We start from the raw sequence: 21,339 nt of genomic DNA, 5'->3' as shown, positions 1-21,339 counted from the left end.
AAACGTCAGCCTTCCTGCTCCTCTGATGCTGCTTGGCCTGCTGTGTTCATCCAGCTCTACACTTTGTACTTTCAGTTTGCACTTGTTTTGTGTGTAACAGGACTAAACTGCAGAATCTTTGTTCAAGAAATGAGCAGTATTCGAAGTTGAGTACATGACGAGCAGGTTGCACAAAAGCTGCTGAGATAAATGGACCTGATGGGTCAAAAGACCTCATTCTAAGTTTCATTATGCACTCTCAGTAATACTAACTGTTCCTTTAGAAGCCAGAAACATGGGTAAATGGGCACCATGCTGCTGAGTCTCAGTGACCTATGTGGGTAGTCAGCACGGCCAGCCGGAGCTAACTTTTTAGTTATATAAAACTAACTCTAACCCAGCTGTCTATTTGTTCACAAACCAACCATCCAAAACTGAACTTGAGACACACCCCAGAGAATCTTTAGGCACTGAACACGGCCATTTGGTACATCATAACTGGCTGGCTCTTTCGAGAGACCTATCTAATTCGTCCCATTCACCTGATGTGGAAATATAAAATAGAAGTATTTGCAGAATTGAAAAATTGAAGTATTCTGCAAAATTGAAGTTTGCAGAATGAAATTTGAACAATGAGGCAAATAGCATACATTTTACACTTTAGCACACACAATAACACATGTTCTGAAGAAGGACAATCTCTTCAGGGACTTAATTTGAGTTTATTTTGTTTTTTTCCAACCACGGTCAGATTGACCTTCTTTTACATAACAAGAGTCTAGTTAGATCTGATGGGAGTCATCTAATAGACAATTACTAAACTAAAACTTCCGCCATGTACAAGAGAACCCACCGCAGCATGTCAGTACATCAAAAGAATACTTAGTCCAGATTCCTCCCAATGAGAATGTTTTAAATATCTTGAGCCAGATGCAGTTGCACTAAGCATGGAAGATTATAATCAATCTGTAAGGGACAAGTGTTCATGTCAACCTGAGGTGGTATTTTTCAGTTCAAATATCTACGGGTGGTGCAGCAATGAAGTGGTCTTAAACAAGGATTTATCCTCATTTTCTTCAATTCATCTTAGCTGAAATCATAAATAAATACCAAGAGATAAGAATGCGTGCTTCTAAATTCTTGTCAAATCTGCACTATTAGAACATTTGAATAAAATTGGAGAATCACTGCAGCACAGCCACCTTTAAATAGGAAGAAAACCAGGTGGGTCCTGTAACAGGAATGCAATTCTCACTCACTGACCTTTGACAATGCAGAACTCAAGTGATAAGGGCAAAAATCAATCCCACCATTTACTTGCTTCAAGTAAAATGCTATTCTACATGACATGCCACCTTATTCATTTTTACTGAATTATAGTCACTTAACACTGCAGCTTCCTCTGTGCAAGAACATCTGTTTATTTAGTATCTTTATTGCAATAAAATATCCAAGGCAATTCACAGGAACATTACCAAACAAAATCTGATAGCACACTACTTAAGTTGATATTGGGATAAAAAGCTCAGAGCTTTTGTTTTAACTTATGCTTTAAAGGAGAAGAAGAGTAGAAAAGTTTTGGGAAAGAATTACTGAGTTGAGACCTGTGGTAGCTGAATACACAGCTGTCACTGCAACTTGGTTTCACATTTATAGTCCAGTATGCAGGTTCTGCTGCTCTAAATTTCAGAGCCAGTGTGACCAGCCTCGGAGTCAGAAAACTCCACTAATCAAGAGAACTGTAGTAATAGAATCATGGAAATGCAAACACTTTTTTTTAAAGAAGGTACCTGTGTATGTAGTTACATAGCACCCTTCACAACTTCAGGATGTTTCCAAGAACTTTATAACTAATGAGGCATTTCTGCAGTGCAGGCACTGTTGTAGTAAATGTCACAGCCAATTTGTATACAGCAAGGTACTATAAATAACAACATTCTAATAACTTTCTGTGATGATCTGTTCCTTCAGTGATCATATATACATGGGGATGAACTTCCCTATTCCTATTTGAACAATGGCAAAAGATCTTTTAAGGATGCTTCTCTGGGTAAAGAGGCCTTGGTCTCACCCAAAAGACATTGTTCTGTCTTGAGATCACTGCAGCATCACACCTAGATTCTGTGCTTTAGATTCTGGAGTTGGATTTAAATTTGTAACTTCTGACTCAGAAACAAGAATGTTACCAAATAAGCCACAGTCATATTAAGTCCTCTGATATCAAGACCAGAAAGTTTTAGCATACCTGCCCGAGTTCCTAGGGGCTCTTGTGGCTAGGATGCTGTGGTAATGTCCCTACCTTTGAGCCAGGAGGCCTGGGTTCAAATCACATCTATTTCAGAAGTGTGTCATAACTCTCTGAACAGGTTGATTAGAAATTATATACAACAAAAACAGGAGTTACTGCAAAAGCTCAGCAGGTCTGGCAGCATCTATGAAGAAAAATCAGAGTTAACATTTCGGGTCTGGTGACCCTTTCCCAGAATCAGACTTCTGGTAATCAACTGCAAATCATTTCTCAATAGATTTTCCAGTGCTTGTAACTGGATAGTTAAGCTGAAAAAATTTTGAGGTTGTCAGGCTTAATTCACACCATATTTGTTGTGGATAACCTGCATGACATCTATTTTGGGAAAAGTAAATGACTTAAAAATGAATGAATCAATGTCATAATTACACAACGTAGAAAGCACATTCATTATATAACAAAAACTGCAGTACTTTTGCGGCATTGTGGTAGTGTTCTTAATTCTGGGCTAGAAGATCTGGGTGCAAGTATCACCTATTCTAAAGTGTGTAATAAGACGTCTGAACAGGTTGATTAAAAATAATTATAACAAACTGTGGGGTGTCTATAGGGCAATCTCATATTGAAGTTCAGATGACAGTTTATCTCTTAGTTTGGGAAATTGATTGGGTGGCAGCTGATAGAGAGTAGGGATAATGAATAAGTACTCAAATTGGCAGGATGTGACCAGTAGTGTCCTGCTAGGATTTGTGTTAGGGTCTCAATTATTTATTAGCAAACTTGGATAACAGCAGAGAAAGTCTAATATCCAAATTTCCTAATGACACAAAGTTAGGCAGCATTATACACAGTGTAAATGATAGCATAAAATTACAAAGGGATATAGATAGAATAAGTGAATGGACAAAACCGTGGCAGATGGAGTTCAATATAAGCAAGTTTGAGGTTATTCACTTTGGACTGAAAAAGGATAAATCAGGGTACTTTCCAGATGGTATGAAGTTAAATACAATGGATGTCCAAAGAGATTTAGGGGTTCAAGTTCATAGATCTTTAAAATGCCACAAACAAGTGCAGAAAATGATCATGAAAGCTCATGGAATGTAGGCCTTTACATCAATAGGACTGGAGCACAACATTGCAGAAGTTATGCTGCAGTTTGTCAAAACCCTGGTTAGACCCTGCTTGGAGTACTGTCAGCAGATCTGGGCACCACACCTTGGGAACGATATACTGGCCTTGGAAGAAGTACAAGGTAGGTTTACAAGAATGATACCTTCAGGGCTGTAATGAGGACAGATTATACAAATTAGGACTGTTTTCTCTGGAATTTAGAAGGTTAGAACGTGACCTAATCGAAGTCTTCAGAATATTAACAGGAAAGGACAGGATAGGTGGAGATAAACTATTTCCACTGGTTGGGGATTCTAGAACTTGGAGGCATAATCTGGGAAGTAAGGTCAGATCATTCAGGAGAGATGTTAGGAAGCACTTCTACGTACAAAGAGTGATGCTGTTTGGAACTCTCTTCCATAAACAGCAGTGGATGCTGGATCAGATGTTAATTTTAAATCCGAGATAGATAATACCTTTGCTCAACATAAAAATTAAGGGATATGAGCCAAAGGCAGGCTTATGGAGTTAGGCTACAAATCTGCCATGATCTTATTGAATGGTGGGATAGGCACAAAGGCTGAATGGCCCATGTCTGTCCCTATATCATCTGAACTCTTTTATTAGGCAATGGTCTGTTACCAATTCCAGGAATCTATAATTCCATACCTAAAACACCTGAACCCCGTTCAATTAGATTCCAAGGTACAATCCAATCTAAGGTTAATATTTACTTGTAATGTATACATTTGAACCCCTGGATGGCATGCAATCATTAAACTATCTAAACTGCTCAACTTGTTTCCAGGTTTCCAGGTAATTCATTCCCAGGTATCTGTTGTTCTTTGTATTATCCATTTGACGTCCCTCCTTTCCCTCCTGCTTTCACTCGATTGTAGCCGATAGCCCATTCATAAACAATTTGAATCCTTTGAATAGATTACTGTCCTACGGCTATGCCTGTGTGGTTATTACTGCGTCTATAATAATGGTATTAACATATAAGTATAGGCTGTTTAAAGAACAAAATATGGAAATTTTACTAAATGTTTTTTGGAAACAATTTTTGAGGCTTGCACTTATTCCTTGTGGAAAAAACGAGCACACACTGCTAAAATTAGGTGGGTGGGCTGGTGAGAAACAGAGAATGTGGGTCAGGATTCAGGGCACAATCAGATGGTACTAATGTCTGATCCATTTACAAACAAACTCTTTAATTCTAGTTGCAGCAAAGATTAGATCTTTTCAAAAGAAATTAATAGAATCCTACATTTAGAGGCATTTCTATATTTTAATATTCATGCTATTATTTTTTAAATGCATGGGGGAGAAACACACAACAGCTTTGCAGATTAATCACCGACACCATCAGTGTGGCAGAGCTGAAAATTGAACAGATGCTGGTTCAGTTTTCACTGAGGCTATGGCCAGCTGTTACTGCTGAACCGGCTGTTCCATCGAACGCAGACATATTGTGTCTACCTTGCATTCTGACAGCACACATTAACTGAAATGCATGTTGAAAGGGAAAATTCAGCAACAGCTGCTCTTTTACCACAGCAGAGTAATGCTTGCATCACCTTTTCTTGTTTCTAAAACCCGTCCAGGGCACTCATCCCTGGGGACAGTCCTAAAGTAGTTTTTAAAGACAAGTGACTTATTCTCTCTCCTTCCACAGGACAGGGAATAAACACAGCATAATATATCTGACGCCATCGGAAATGGGATCTATTATCCTGAACTCCTCCTTCTAGGTTTCACAGTACTGATATAAGTGGAGAAGATGCCAGTGTGATTGGGATGATTTGGTCTTTGGTCTTTTCTAAGATAGATTGGACAGGCCAAAGATTTGGCTCCACTTATACAATTATTTTGCTCCTTAGTACAAGCAACTTCATTCAAACTTGATAAGTTCAAGATACTACACCAGTCACACAGTAATAAGATCGCAATTGCTTTCCAGGACAGCATCATAGGAACACAGGAAGAGAAACAGGCCATTCAGCTCCTTGAGCCTGTTCCACCATTCAATGAGATCATGGCTGACCTGTGGCCTAACCGCATATACCTGCCTTTGGCCCATATCCTTGAATACCTTTGCTCAAAAAATTATCTATCTCAGATTTAAAATTAACAACTGATCCACCATCCACTGCTGTTTATGAAAGAGAGTTCCAAATATCTACCAGCCTTTCTGTGTAGAAGTGCTTCCTAACATCTCTCCTGAATGATCTGGCTCTAATTCTCAGATTATGACCCCTAGTTCTGGAACCCCCAACCATTGGAAATAGTTAATCTTTATCTACCCTGTCCTTTCCTGTTAATATCTTGAAGACTTTGATCAGATCACCCCTTAAACTTCTAAATTCCAATGTGTAATTTCTCCTCAGAACTAACCTCCAAAGTCTAAGTATCATTCTTGTAAACCTACATTGTACTCCATTCAGCACCAATATATTGTTCCTGAGGTGTGGTGCCCAGATCTGCTCACAGTACTCCAAGTGGGTGTCACCAGGATTTTGTATAAAAGCAGCATAACTTCTGCAGTTCTCTATGTAGAGAGGCCAGCATCCCATTTGCTTTCTTGATTATTTTCTGCACACGTTTGTGACATTTTCAAGATCGGCCAGTTTTGCTTGTTCACTGAGTTTACGGATATCCTTTTATAATTTTATGCTTCCATCTACACTGTCTCCAATGCTGCCTAATTTTATGTCATCAGCAATTTTAGCTATGCCATAATTCAATTCATGAATAAATAATGTGAATAATTAAAGTCCAAACACAGATCCTTGTGGGTCACCGCTGGTCACATCCTGCCAAAGAGTACCTGCCCATTATCCCTGCTTTCTCTCACCTGCCACTCAGTCAATTTCCTGGCCACGTCAGTAATTTGCCTTCAATTCATGGGCTGCTACTTTAGTTAACAGTCTCTTATGCAGGACTTTATCAAATGTTTTCTGGAAGTTGACATTAGTCACCTCTTCAAAAAATTCAATGAGGTTTGTCAGGTATGACATACTGTCATGAATCCATGCTGATTCTCCCTGATTAACTGGAAATTTTCAAGATGTTCTGTGACCTTATATACTCCACAATTTCCCCACCCCAGATGTTAGGCTAACTGGTCTGTAATTCCCTGATTTTCCTCTCTCAGCCTTCTTAAAAAACAGAGAGACATGTGCAATTTTCCAAACTCCTGTATCTCGGGAACTCTAAAAGCATATCGACAATGTGCTTCCCTCCTTCCTTTAACACCCTAGGATGGAAACCATCAGGTACTGGGGATTTGTCACTCATTAATTCCACTAATTTCCTCAATATTATATTTTGATTACTTTAATTTTTTTCAGACCCTGTTCCCAATCCATAATTAATTCCCCCCAGACTTCAGATATGCTATCATCCTTTTCTACTGTAAATACTGAAGCAAAGTAATTATTCAATATGTCTGCAATTTCCCCATAATCATTGGCAATATCCCCACTTTCAGACTTTAGTGGTGAACATTGCTCCTGACCACCCACCTTCCCTTTATGTACCTATAAAATTTCTTATTGATTTTGATGTGACTGGCAAATTTCCTTTCATAATCCCTTACAGTTGCTTTTCGATGCTGATTTGTGGCCCTTTGCTGGTATCTTTCCCATTCAGCATGATCTCAGCTGTCTTTTGTATTTTTGTAAGCCCTTCTAGTTTTATGCTGTCCCTTATCTTTTTAGTTGTCATTTTTTTTTCTGTGAAGTTGGAGCTTTTCCCTCTCAGGGGTATAAATTGATTTTGTATTGTGCTAAATGTTTCTTTAAACATCCTCCACTGTACTTCAGTTGTTTTACTAATTAGCAGATGTCCCCTGTTTACTGTTGATAATCCGTGTTTCAACCTGTGAAAATCGGCCTTACCTAAATCTAAAACTACAGTAGTTCATTCATGCCGTTTGCTTTCATGTGCTACTTTTAATTCGATCATATTACGATCACTATTTGTAAATGTTCACGCATAATTAGGTGACTAATTAAATTTGGGTCATTATTCATTACTAAACATAATATTGCTTATTCCCCTGTTATATATGGGACATATTGCAATAGGAAACTATCCCAAGTACACTCCAGAAATTCACTACCTTTCTGACAGATGCTTGTTTGCCTCTCCCAATCTATGTTGAAGTTAAAATCTCCCAATTGATACCATGCTGGTTTTGTTACATACTTGCTTAATTTCTGCTTTTCCATAATATAGCACTTCAGAGTTGCTACCAGGCAGTCTATACACAACACCTATTACAGTCTTACATACTCTACTCTTTCTCAGTTCCACCCATATGGTCTCTACTGAATGCTTTCCCCCGATTATATCCTCCCTCACCATTGAAGTAATTTTGTTTCTAATCACTAAGGCTATTGCATCTCCTCTGCCATTTTCCCTGTCCATTCTATAAACCTTATAACCTGGTATATTTAGTTTCCCATCCTGATCATGCTGCAGCCATGTCTTAGTAATGGCTACTATATCATAATCTCCAATTTGAATTTGAGCCCACAGCACATTTAATTCCTTATGCTCCATATATTCATATACAGAACTCTTATCTGGGCCATACATTGTAACCTGTTCCTCAGCACTGACCCTTTATTCGTCTGTTTATTATTTCTCTCTTCCAGTTTAATCAATATGATCCTTATAGTTTTTCCATTACCTGCCATGCCTGGAGTACTTTACTCTGTCATGTTACTTGATTTTGAAACTATATTGACTTCCCAAGAGCCCTCCTCCCCCTGTCTAAAGTCCCTGTGACCACGACTTAGCCTTTCCGCCAGGACAATGGTCCTAGATTGGTTCAGGTGGAGCCTGTCCCTATGGTACAGTTCCTTCCTGTTCCAATATTGATGACAATGCCCCACGAAATGGAACCCTTCTTTCCCACATCATTTGTTTAGCCATGTTTTTACTTCCCTAACTTTCTTATGTCTATGCCAATTTACATGTGGTTCAGGTAATCAGTGTTTGGAAACCTTGAGGTCCTGCCTGTAATATTGTTCTGAATTTTTGATATTCCCTATAATAGGACCTCTTGCCCATACTGTCGGTTCCAACATGGACCACAGTAACTAGATCCTCCCCCCACTCCATGCCAATATCCTTTCAAGCTGGTCTGAGATGTCCCTTATCTTGGCATCAGGCAGGCAACACACCATGCAGAACTCTCATTCTTGCATTCAAAGGTCATATCTGTACCCTAAATTATAGAATCCCCTACCACTACCACTTTCTTTTTTACTCTCCTGCTTGAATGGCCTCCTGTACCATGCTGTAGTGATCAAGTTGCCCATCCTTCCTACAATTCATTTTCTCATCCACACATCAAGCAAGTAACTCATACCTGTTGGACAAGGTCAAAAGCTGAGGCTCCTCCAATGCTAAATTTGGGTTCTCTCTATCTGCCTCACTTGTACTCACATCCTCCTGTCCCTGATCACTGGGCACATTTGAAGTACTTAATCCACAGTGTGACTGCCTCCTGAAACAAAGCATTCCCCTCCCTGATGTGTCACAGTGTTCAAAGCTCACACTCTAGTTCATCAACTCTGAGCTGGCATTCCTCAAGCAATCAAGACCTATGGTTCAAGCTGGAAGCTAACTAAATAGAAAATTCAATGGATCAACTTCAAAAGGGCAACTTAGTGAATAATTGAGAGGAAAGAATGTAAAGGGCTCTCTGGGGACAGAGTTGGTGAAGGGGATAAATAGAATAGCTGTTGCCAAGGGTGAACATAGGGCCAAATGGCCTTCATCTGAAATTTATTGTTCACTGATTCCATGTCAAAAAATAGTATTTAACTTTAAAAATAAGCAAGCAAGCTCAAAAAGTTCAAATTACAAAGTACCCTTGATGTACCAAACCATTGCATAAACTACTAGCTGCATCTACAGTGATCCTTATGTAATTCCCTGTCAAACGTACTTGGAGACTGCATTGTTATAAGTGACTGAGTTTGATTTCAATGCACATTTGTATTTTGTAATCATTCTCCACTCCTTGCATTTTGCTGAAGAAATTACCCGTTTTTTGGGAGAGATATCGCTACAGTTTCATAAAGGAGTCTTATTTGTTGTAGCTCAAAGACATAATTTTAAAATAAACTCTATAGACTGTTTCCTGCAGTTCATTGTTTAAATAGATTTTGCTAAATAAATGGACTTTGTTGGCTGTAAGATAGACTGTGCTAAATTCCGTCATAATACTGCCTCATCTCCCACTCTTTGGCGGATGCACTGGTGTCAATAGGTATTTTGCATATTTTATAGGCATACTTAGCTAATGCTTGTTGAAAATAATTTATAGAAAGGCTGCACAAATTTCACGGCCCCTCGACTGACTAGCCTATTGCAAAAGTCTTCTTCCTCCACCAATGGTTTGATATGGAATATACTGTTAATGATCTAGCTCACCAGCAGAAATTTTTAGTCATCTTTAGAGATGATTTTTGATTTTAAAGTTTAGTAATAATTTTTCAATGTTTTCCATTATTAAAAAATACACTTAAAATAAAAGATACGCAAATCCAAACTGGAGTAATGCCATCCCACCCAAAATATTATAGCCTCACTATGAGGGTGAAGAACATAGTGCTACAGTTTGTATGGATTAACAACATGGATATAGGTTCAGAACACTTATCAGAACATTACAGACAACATTTATGCAAACTAAAAATAAATTAATTTTGTTTTAAATATTAGCTTGGTTCAGTGGCGCTACTCTTGCCTCAGAGTCAGAAGGTGACTGGGTCAAGAGCTCCATTCCAGGACCTGCAGACATAATCTGGGCTAATACTGGGATTCCCTCCCTAAATTTCTCTGTCACTACCTCACGCTCATCCTTTCACAAGTGTTGTTCATGAGCTGCAGTGTCAGAGCTGGTAATGTTTGGACGAGTTTCTAAATCAAGGTCCTGTTCACTCCAAGATGGCATTTTTTCCATATCATGGCCAATGAACCCACCTCCAAACTAAAAACCCATCAAACTCATATTAAGCAATTACTTACCTCATTTTCTATTTGTGACATATTGCTGTTTGGTAAAAAGAATGTCTGCAGTTCAAAACTAAATTCATTTTGTTATATATTCATTCACAGGATGTGCATTTTGCTGGCTCGGCCAGTATTTATTGCCCAACCCTAATTGCCCAGAGAGCAGTTAAGAATCAATGACATTGCTGTGGGTCAGGAGTCACATTTAGGTGAGACCAGTTAAAGGACATTAGCGAACCAGATGAATTTTTCCAACAATTGACAATAGATTCACAGTTATCATTAGACTCTTAATTCCAGATTTTTATGAATTCTAATTCCACCAACTGTCATTGCGGGATCTGAACCCGAGTCCCCAGAATATCACTTGGGTCTCTGGACTAACAGCCCAGTGATAATACCACTGGACTGTCAACTCCCTGAATTCACTTGGGACAACCTCAAACAAAATCAGCATCACAGGTTGAAATATGAAACACCACCAGAATTGGGAACGGAGATGAGATCCTGATTAAAGTAGCACCAGCTCTCCAGCTTCATCACATTCTCATTCCCAGCCATTTCCTGATAGCTTGATGGGAGGGGCTCAGATCTTCCCCTTGGCCTCTGGTTCCCAAAGGTGGTGGGGGCTAGTTTAGCTATCTGGAAATGGCCTCCTGGTGGCAGAATTATGGGAGGTGTAGAGTTGTGTAGGACCAACACTGAAGGCAGAACTGGATGTCTCCCCTGCCTGACTGAATGCACCAGCAGGCCCAGGCTACCCTGTAAACTCATAAGCCCATTCAGCCAATTGAGCTTGCCCCTCAATTCTATAACATCTGCTCTGATTTATAGCCTTAATTCAGCTTTCCTGTCTGCCACCCCCTATTAACCCTTGACTCACTAGTTAATCAAAAATCTGTTTAATTTAGCTTTGAATATACTCAGTGAACAAGCTTCTACGACTTTCTGTGAAAGAGAATTCCAAAGTCTAATGACCCTCAGAAAAAAAACTTTCTTTATGTCCATCTAAATCAGACATCCCTTATTTTTAAATTGTCTTCCCTGCTGTCCACCCCGACCACAGCAGTGATCCTGTAGCAGAACCCACTTTTGTTTTAAATTGCAAAAAATGGATAGAGTGTCTTCATTTACCTGCTATGGCATTCTGTTACTGTTTTCTTGCTATACGTCCTTTGATTAGTTCTTCACCTTCACCTATCATTTTTAATTGGATTATGAACCCACCCTATGACTATTATGTGGATGCTTCCAGAAAAATCAACCTGCTACCTGGGTTCAAATGCCTGCGAGGATAATCTCACTAAATCTAAAAATATACATTTTGTTTTTCTCTATCAAGAACTGTGTCAGATACTTCAGACAAGCCATGCTGCTTCATACAAGTGTTATTAGGCCAAATCTTTGCCACAAGATTCAAGCAGACATATTAGGATAGGTGAAAGTAAGGATTACCTTAAATGTGAGAGAAATATGTTGAAAAAGAGAGAGATTTAGGGAGGAAATTCAAGAGACCTGAGAGGGATGTGGAGATAAGGGATATAGGAGGGGTGGAGCAATAGAAAGATTTGAAATCAAGGACAAGCATTTTAAAGATAAAAATTACTGAATTTTAAGCCAATATAACATACTGAAATCAGGATTGTAAGTGATTGCATTTGATATGAGTTAGAATACGTACAGCAGAGTTTTAAGTGAGCCCACATTTGTGGAGGATGAAAAGTAAAGATCATCATAAGGTTTTGTTCATCCTTAGTGATAGGTAAATATTGTTTTGCAAACCGCACCTGTGACAACCACTCCTCATCTTCTTGACCACTGTTGTCTGATCCCAGGCTGTCATAAGACTCATGGCGTATAAAACTGGGTGCTGGACTGACAGGCGAAACCACTATTATGAGAAGAAAACAACGTTATTATCACATTAGCAATCTAACAATGGCATGATTTCAGTTTAACTCTGTGGTAAGCACTTCTTTTGTTGTACTTCATTGCAAGATGGTCAACTGTTGTGTTTTAAAGACTTGATGGGTGGATGAGCTCTAAATATTGATACATTTCCAGCAAACTTTGAGAAAATCTCTAAAATCCCAGTGAGGTCTGGAAAATACTGATTCACACCTGCATATCCATTTCCCTTTGAGAAGGCTCACATAATTACAAATGGAGGATCCATCACCAAGTCGTGACACATTTTCAGGACACTAGCAAATACTGTCTTACTCCTAAGGATTTCCTACAAATATTTTCACCAACATCCACACAATCCCAAACAAGATTTAAAAATACTCACACATTTTGAAATTTTCAGTTCTAAACTTCAAAAGGTACAATCAACTACCCAAAGGAAACCAACCATCACTGCTTAAAGTATCTATTTGAGTACAACTGAGAAAGTGAGAATACCTATCTAAGTCAACAAGTACAAAACAAAGAAAAATGATCCTTTGTACAGATTTCAAATAGCATGTAGTACTCTTGGCTTTAAATCTTTGAATATTTGATAGCTTCGAGGTTTTTGTCTTCTCCTTCTAGGCTCTAGAGAGTTTCATGAACCCTGACAGTCAATACCAGTAAATGGCTATTTAAATGTTACACAGAGTCGTCGAGTCATAGTCATATAGCATGGAAACAAATCCTTCTGTCCAACCAGTCTATGCTGATCATCACCCCAAACTAAACTAGTCCCACCTGCCTGTGCTTGGCCCATATTCCTCCAAATATTTCTTATTCATGTACTTATCTAAATGTCTTTTAAATGTTGTAACTGTACCCACCCACATACACCATTTCCTCTGGAAGTTCATTCCACACACAAACCACTCTCTGTGTAAAAAACTTGCCCCTCATGTCTTTTTTAAATCTTTATTCTCTCACCTTGAAAATACGTCGACTAGTTTTGAAATCCCCCACCCGAGGGAAAAGACACCTGCCATTCACCTTATCTATACTCCTTATGATTTTACAAACCACGATAAGGTCATCTCTCAACCTCCAGTGAAGAGAATCCCAGCCTATCCAGCATTTCCTTTTAACTCATACCCTCCATTCCCATGAACACATTGGTATTTTCTCCAAAACCCTTTCCTGGTTAATCATACACTTCCTATAACAGAGTGACCAAAACTGGATACAATACTCCAGAAGAGGCCTCACCAACGTACTTTACAACCTCAACATAATGTCCCAACTCATATACTCAAAGGTGTGAACATTGAAGGCAAGTATATTAAACACCTTCTTAACCACCTTTTAATTTTTAATTTTAATTGTGTAAGCTCTGCCCTTGTTTGTTTTACCAAAATTCAACACCTAGCATTTATCCAAATTAAACTCCATCTGCCACTCTTCAGCCCATTGATCCAATTGATCAAGATCTCTTTGTAATCTTAGATAACCTTCTTCATTGCCAACTATGACACCAATCTTGATGTCATCTGCAAATGTGCTAACCATGCTTTCTATATTCTCATCTAATAAATGACAAACAAAAATGGACCCAGCACCAATCCCTGTGAAACACTGCTGGTCACAGGCCTCCAGTCTGAAAAACAGCCCTCCACCATCTCTGTCTTCTGCCACCAAGTCAATTTTGTTTCCAACTGGCAAGCTCACCCTGAATCCTATGTGATCCAAATTTACTGATTAGTCTACCATGTAGAGCTTTGTCAAAGGTTTTACTAAAGGCCAAGTAAACAATGTTTACTACTCTGCCCTCAATCTTCTTGGTTACTTCCTCAAAAAGACTAATCAAGTTTGTGAGACACAATTTCCCTCGCACAAAACCATGCTGACTATCCCTAATCATTCTTTGCCTCTCCAAATGCATATAAGTCCTACCTTTCAGAATCACTTCCAACAATTTACCCACCACCGAAATCAGATTCACGGCTCTATAGTTCTTAGATCTGCTCCTTACATCCCTTCTTAAGCAAAGGCACAACACTAGCCACTCTCTAGACATTTAACACCTTCACCCATATTATAGATGATACAAATATTTCTGCAAGGGGATCCACAATGTCCTTCTAACCTTCCACAAAGTCCTGGGATACACTAGATCTTGTCCCAATGATTTATCCACCTTTATATTTTCTAAGACCTCTGGCACTCCATCTTCTGTAATGTGAACTGTTTTATAAACATCGATATATATTTCCTTGAGCTCTCTAGCCTCCATTTCTTTCTCCACATTAAAAGCTGACGTGAAATATTCATTTAATACCTCTCCCTTCTCCTGAGGTTCAACTCAAAAACAACTTCTTTGATCTTTAAGGGGCCCTACTCTCTCTCTAGTTACTCTCTTGCTCTTAATGTACTAATAGAATCTCTTTGGATTATCCTTAACCTTATTTGCCAAGGCTATCTCATACCCTCTCTTTGCCTTCCTGATCTCCCTCTCAAGAATGCCCCTACATTCTTTATACTGTTCAAGAGATTCATTTGCGCTCACTTGTTTTTATCTAATATATAATTCTTTTTTATTATTGACTAGAACTTAATATCTTTATTCATACATTGTTCTTTAATCCTATCAGCCTTACTTTTCACTCTAACAGGAACACAATAACTCTGAACTCTCGTTATCATACTTTTGAAAGCCTCTCACTTATCAGACGTCCCTTTACCTGTGAGGTAAGCTCCAATCAGTTTTTGAAAGCTCTTGTCTCATACCATTAAAATTTGCCTCACTACAATTAAAAACTATTTTTTTATGGAGGGCTTATCCTTTTCTATTTCTATTTTAAAACAAATAAAATTCTGATCACTAGACCCAAAGTGTTGCCCTACCATCGCTTTAGTCACTTGCCCTGTCTTATTACCTGAGAAGGTCAGGCTTTGCTCCTTTTCCACTAGGAATATTTACATATTGACAAAGAAAATTTTCTTGAACATATTTAACAAATTATTCACCATCCAAACCTTTAATACTATGGTAGTCTCAGTCAATGTTTGGAAAATTAATATCACCTACTATTACAACCTTATAATTCTTACATATATCTGATATCTCTCTACATATTTGTTCCTCAATTTCCCGCTGACTATTGGGGGGTCTATAATACAATCTCCTCAAGGTGATTATTCTTTTTTTATTTCTAATTTCAACCTATATATTTTCACTGGATGATTTTTCAGAAATATCTTCTCTAGTCACAGCAGTAATATTTTCCTTAATCAAAAATGCCACTCCCCTCCTCTTTTGCCTCTCTTTCTATCCTTCCTATAGTATTTGAAACTCAGAATATTGGAGCTGCCAGTCCTGTCTACCTCTCAGTGAAGTTTCTGTAATAGCTATAATGTTGCAATCCCATGTTGCCAAACATGCCCTGAGTTTGTCAGCCTTACCTATGAGACCCTTTGCATTGAAATATATGCAGTTTAATTTTTCAGAGTTAATTCGTCCTCTGACTTGCTCTTGCCTGTCTTTTCTAATTAATTTGTTCTTTTCAAATTCAAAACTATCCTCATCTATCCTTCTATTTATTCTGCTACTTAGGATTCCTCCACTCCCTCTCTCTAAGAGTTTACAGAATCCCTTAGTAGAATTAGCAAATCTTTTCGGTAAGATATTGGTCCTTTTCCAATACAGGTGAAAACTATATTTTTTGAACTGGTCTTTTCTGCCCCAGAAGGGATCCCAAAGATCCAAGAACCTGAATCCCTGAATATTCACCATCTCTTCAGCCATTGATTTATCTCCTTTATCCTTTTTATCTTTCCCTCATTTGAGCTTGGCTCCAGAAGTAAACCAGAGATTATTACTTTTGAGGTTCTATTTTCTAATCTTCTACCTAACCTCTTATATTCACTCTGTAAAGCCTTAATCTTTTCCCTAATTATGTCATTCCTACCATTGTGTACAATGACTTCCAGATTCAATAAGAATCTCAGAATTTGTCAGTTATACTTTAACAACCTGAAAACTTGTGGACAGTTGCATTGTATTTGAATCTGGATGTTGTGAAGTAATTCAGGGAGAGCTATTCAGCTCAGTTAGCTCTCATAATTCTCTTTCTCAGTCCCTTTATGTCGTTTTCTGTTTCCCTGTGTCTCTCTCTCTCTTTGCTTGTCAACTAGAGATATTTGCCTCTATTTTAGACGTGTCGATGTAACTGTGGGAAAGACCTAGTTATTGCAAATGTTTCCTGTCCACAGAACAATCAAATTTATGAAGGAAGTGCTTGCAGCAGGAAATTCCTCTCTGCAATCATTTCCTCAACTTCCGAGGAAGAAGTCAGTATGGCTCTGACCTGCTCTTCACAGAAACAAATCTAGGGCATGGCAGCACGAGCAAATGACAGTTCATCTGACCACCAATTACAATTATGAGTTCAATTCCTCTTTAATGATAACATACTGTGGTCTGAACTGTTTTATGCTGGAGACACAAGGAGAAATCTGTTGGAGACAGATTGTGTCTGCTCATGTCAACCTAACGAGAAGCAGTTGTTTCCTGTTCACTGAATAACCTGTTTGCCAATAATCATTCAGTTATCAGGAAGTGAGTGAGAGTCATAAACAGCTGAGTGGTGTGCAGTCGCGTTGTTTAATATGGGAGCACTTGCTATTAGTCATTTAGCATATACACTCTGTCTCATCCTCTCTAGAGCTTATTATAAAAGGATTTACAACATGGAAATCTCCTTTAGAAAAAAGTCATTCATTCATTGTCAGGTGCAGCCTATTAACATCAAATACAGTAACATCGTGAAATAAAGTCCACACTTGCGATTTCCGCCAACGTATGTAAAACATTCATGAATATTACGCCATGCATGAATATAGCCTGAAGCATAGAGACAGCTGTTCCACACTCAATCCCTCATCCTCATTTAAACACACACAAACACACACACACACACGCACACACACACACGCACAAACACACAAACTCCTCTTGTCAGATACTGATGCACCTGCTTCTTTTTTACCCAGTGTTTTATTCCACTAACACCAACAAAAAGGTCAAACATTTCATGGAAAATCACCAAATGCAATCTTCAGTCACTTTTAAAAACATGAAACAATATCATGTATGAGAAATGTTGAGTGAATAAATCACATCCTGTGAACCAATGACCCTCATACTGGGAATAGCAGGTCCTTTTTACATCAATACTGTGGCGACATAACTAGGTCAGCGGCTTGACATTCTGAGATGAGCAATTTACCTTCTGACTGCCCAAAGTCTGTCCACTATCTACAAAACACAAGTCAGGAGAGTGATGGAATATTCTTCTCTTAACTGGATGAGCGTGGTCAACAACACTCAACAAGCTCAACACCTTTCAAGACAAAGTACCCACTTTCACCTTACTCACTCCCTTAAACATTCATTCCCTCAAATATTAATGCACAATGGCAACGTACCTTGCACAAAATCCACAACAGCAACTTACAAGGCTCATTCGACAGTAGTTTGCAAACCAGTGGTCTCTGCCACCTACAAGGGAAGCTACAGCAAGGGTATGGAAATGCCTTCATCTGTAAGCTCCCCTCTAAGCTCTCATCCTTACTTGAATCTATATTGCTGTTTTTTCTCTGTTGCTGGGTCAAAATGCTGGTACTCGCTTCCTAACAACAGAGTTCCCCTACATCACACAGATTACAGTGATTGAGAAAGACATCTCACCAACACCGTCTCAAGGGCGTCTAGCAATGGACAACAAATATTAGCCGAGCTAATAATGCTCACATCCTGTCAACAATATGTTTATAAAACAACAAGGGCACCTTTGTGGAAAAACAAACTGAACTGCAGAGTGTGATGCCAAACACTGCAAAATATATCGTAAACAAGGGCTCACAAGTATACATAATTCAAGCTACGATAGGCATAGGTGCTAACAAAAACTGTAGCCTTCACTTCTGTTCAAACATTCAAAAGCCTGCCAGAAAATTTCCATGAGAACAAAACAGAGTGTCATATTTAAACTGTAGATCTGAAATCAGAGCTTGGAAATTCTTTCTCTAATCCGATACTACTTTGTAAAATTAGCTGAACAAAGATCATGTTCATAACATTCACATCCTGACCATGGCCACTTAATGTTGCACATAAAGCTGCCTAAAGATTCTTCCTTGATCCCTGACCCTGGGGTGCAATAGCAGTACACTAATTAATTATTAAAGTTTTCTAACAGTCAGCCAGTATGAAGATTGTATTTCTCTTATCCTTCATTAGTCAGTCCCACAGGAGTGGTCAGAGTACTGTGCAATTACCTTGTGGCTCATCCCCCTGCCCAGAGGACAGACTCAAGTACAGGACAATGCCTGCATCAGGTGCCCATAGTTTCCCTCACTAAGGAAAATTTTCTCCTCCCTTTCCTTTGTATAGAATAGTCTCTGAGACTAATGTTCTAAAGGTCAAACTTAAAAAAAATTGATCTTTTGTTTTAATCTCATCAATACCGTTTTAAAGTAATTGACTTATTTTTCCAATATATTGGCATTTTAACAATTACCTTCTTTTCCAAGACTAGTTTTCTGCTGCCTCATTTTCCTCATATTTGGTGCGCCAATTTAACAAAGACACCACATGGTAAACTGCAAGTGATAGTATTTACCCAGAGTTAAGGATGAAATCATCAGCAAGAAAAGCAGTGGATGGGTGAACTGCCTCTTGGCTGAGAAAGAAAGGAGAGGAACTGGGTTTTCAGAAATATTAAATACAGGAATTTTGCTCTCTGGTCCTTTAGCTGCTCATTAACTTACATTCTTACATCCTGCCATTCACATGAAGTGTCTCACAGCCTTGGACCATTTTGCTAAGATTCAGGAGGCACAGGGACAGCAAAATGGCATAGTAGTCTTTCTGTTCAGATAGGACTAGGGAAGCTATAATTGGCCTTAGAACTATAAGACCATAAGAAATAGGAACAAGAGTTGGCTGTTCGGCTCAAGCCTGCTCTGCTATTCAATAGGATCATGGCTGATCTGACATTCCTCACACCCACTTTCCTGCCCTTGAATCCCCAACTGATCAAAAATTTATCTATCCCCGCCTTAAATATACACAAGGACTCTACGCCCACAGCTCTCTTTGACAAAGAGTTCTAAAGACTTACAACCCTCTGAGAGAAGAAATTCCTCCTCATCACAATCTTAAATTGGTGCCCCTTTATTCTGAGATTATGACCTCTAGTCCTAGACTCTCCCATGAGGGGGGACACATCCTCTCAGCATTTCGCCTGTCAAGCCCCTTAAGAATCCTAACTGTTTCAATGAGATCACCTCTCATTCTTCCATACTCCAATGAGTGGAGTCCAACCTGTTTAGCCTTTGCTCTTAAGACAATCCCTTCATACCAGGGATCATCTCCGCCTTCTCTGAACTGTCTCCAATAAAATAATATCTTTCTTTAAATAAGGAGACCAAAACTGGTCACAATACTCCAAATGTGGTCTTACCAGGACCTTGTACAGTTGTGGTAAGACTTCCCTACTCTTCCAGTCCAACCCCCTTGAAATAAGAATCAACATTCCTAATTACCTGTTGCGCTGTTTGCTAGCTTTCCCTTTGCACTGCAGCTTTCTGGAGCTTTTCTCCATTTAAACAATATTCTTTTGTTATAACCCTTCCAAATGAATAACTTCACATTTTTCCACATTATACGCCATCTGTCAACTTTTTGCCCACTTACTTAACCTATCAATATCTCTCTGCAATCTGTCCATATTCCTCTCACAACCTGCCTATTTTTGTGATGCCTGCAAATTTAGCAACAGTACATTCACTTCCTTTTGCCAAGTCATTATATATTTTGTAAACAGTTATGCTGCCAGCATTGATCCCTGTGGAACTCCATTGATCATGGGTCGCCAACCTGAAAAAGAATACCTTATCCCCACTCGCTGTTTCCTGTCCATTAGCCAATTCTCTATCCGTGCCAATATACTACCTCCAACCCAAGCAGCTTTGGTTAGGGGAAGTTCCAGCTCCTAACCACGATCCAGTGACACTAACACAGACAACTCCACTGCTTCTTTATGTCACCTAATTACATAGTACTTACAGGACAGAAGTAGGCTATTTAGTTTGCGTGTACGTTGCTGGTATTTATGCTGCAAAGATATTTATCTCTCTTAGCATTTCACCTTAATAGCATATCCTTTTATGCCTTTCTCTCTCATATACTTATGAAATATTTGAACGGTTACAACATAGCAGGCTTTCCAACTCATCATATCTATACTGACTGTAAGAACAACTCACCCTATGCCACGACTACACGTTTTCCATGTAGTCCTGTGAATATTTCCTTTTCACATGACGATCCAATTTATTTTTGAAAGCCTCGATTAATAATGCTATTCACATCATCTAGTGTAAGTGGTAGCAAATTTATTACCTTTTTGGGGTTAAGACATTTCTCCAAAATTTCTGGCTAGATTTATTTGTCACTATTTTATATTTATGAAATGCAGTTTTGGGTTTTCCCCATTAGCAATGGTGTAACAACTTAGACACTGGAAGTAAATGCCCTGTCCAAATCCCAGCTACAAAGCAATAACATGGGTAAAGTGGGAGTCCAAAAGAAGACCAACTTTACTGAAAGGAAAATAAAGTTAACTATTCAGCAATAACCACAAGTCAATTTGATCAGTCTTAAAAACTAGTTAATTTAACTAGGCTTTGTAATCCAATCCATAAACATGGCTTCATCTATTGGTTTAAGGAAAGTTTTAAGTCTTTTTTTGATTTAAATAGTTTTCTTTCAACCAGCTTATAATTACCATCAGAAATGGTGTGGATATATGTAGCATGTCAGAAACAGGATTGAAGAATGTACAAGTTTGCTTTTTTGAAATAACCATTTTTTTTAAAAATTAAGACACAACAGATTTTTCCAGGTCTTCTACTTCTTGAAGTACACAAATTTTACTACTAGTTGATGAAATGCAAAAGAAATCACATTTATGATGTCTACAAACTTTACACTTTTGAAATTTAAGTGCTTT

At 38.6% G+C, this 21,339-nt stretch overlaps 1 protein-coding gene across 1 annotated transcript in view; it reads right to left on the bottom strand.

Moving 5' to 3' along the window:
* bcas3 (BCAS3 microtubule associated cell migration factor) overlaps positions 1–21,339 on the bottom strand; it is a 1,061,909-nt gene that overhangs the window by 408,248 nt on the left and 632,322 nt on the right. Inside the window, exon 20 of the mRNA XM_048612335.1 lies at positions 12,158–12,266. Coding sequence (XP_048468292.1) covers positions 12,158–12,266 — 109 coding nt within the window. The remainder of the gene's footprint in view (positions 1–12,157; positions 12,267–21,339) is intronic.

This window comes from Rhincodon typus, chromosome 26 (assembly GCF_021869965.1).
Source record: "Rhincodon typus isolate 14 chromosome 26, sRhiTyp1.1, whole genome shotgun sequence".
Lineage (NCBI taxonomy): Eukaryota > Metazoa > Chordata > Chondrichthyes > Orectolobiformes > Rhincodontidae > Rhincodon > Rhincodon typus.
Note: the sequence above shows the minus strand (reverse complement) of the source record. Positions and strands in the feature narration are given on the sequence as shown.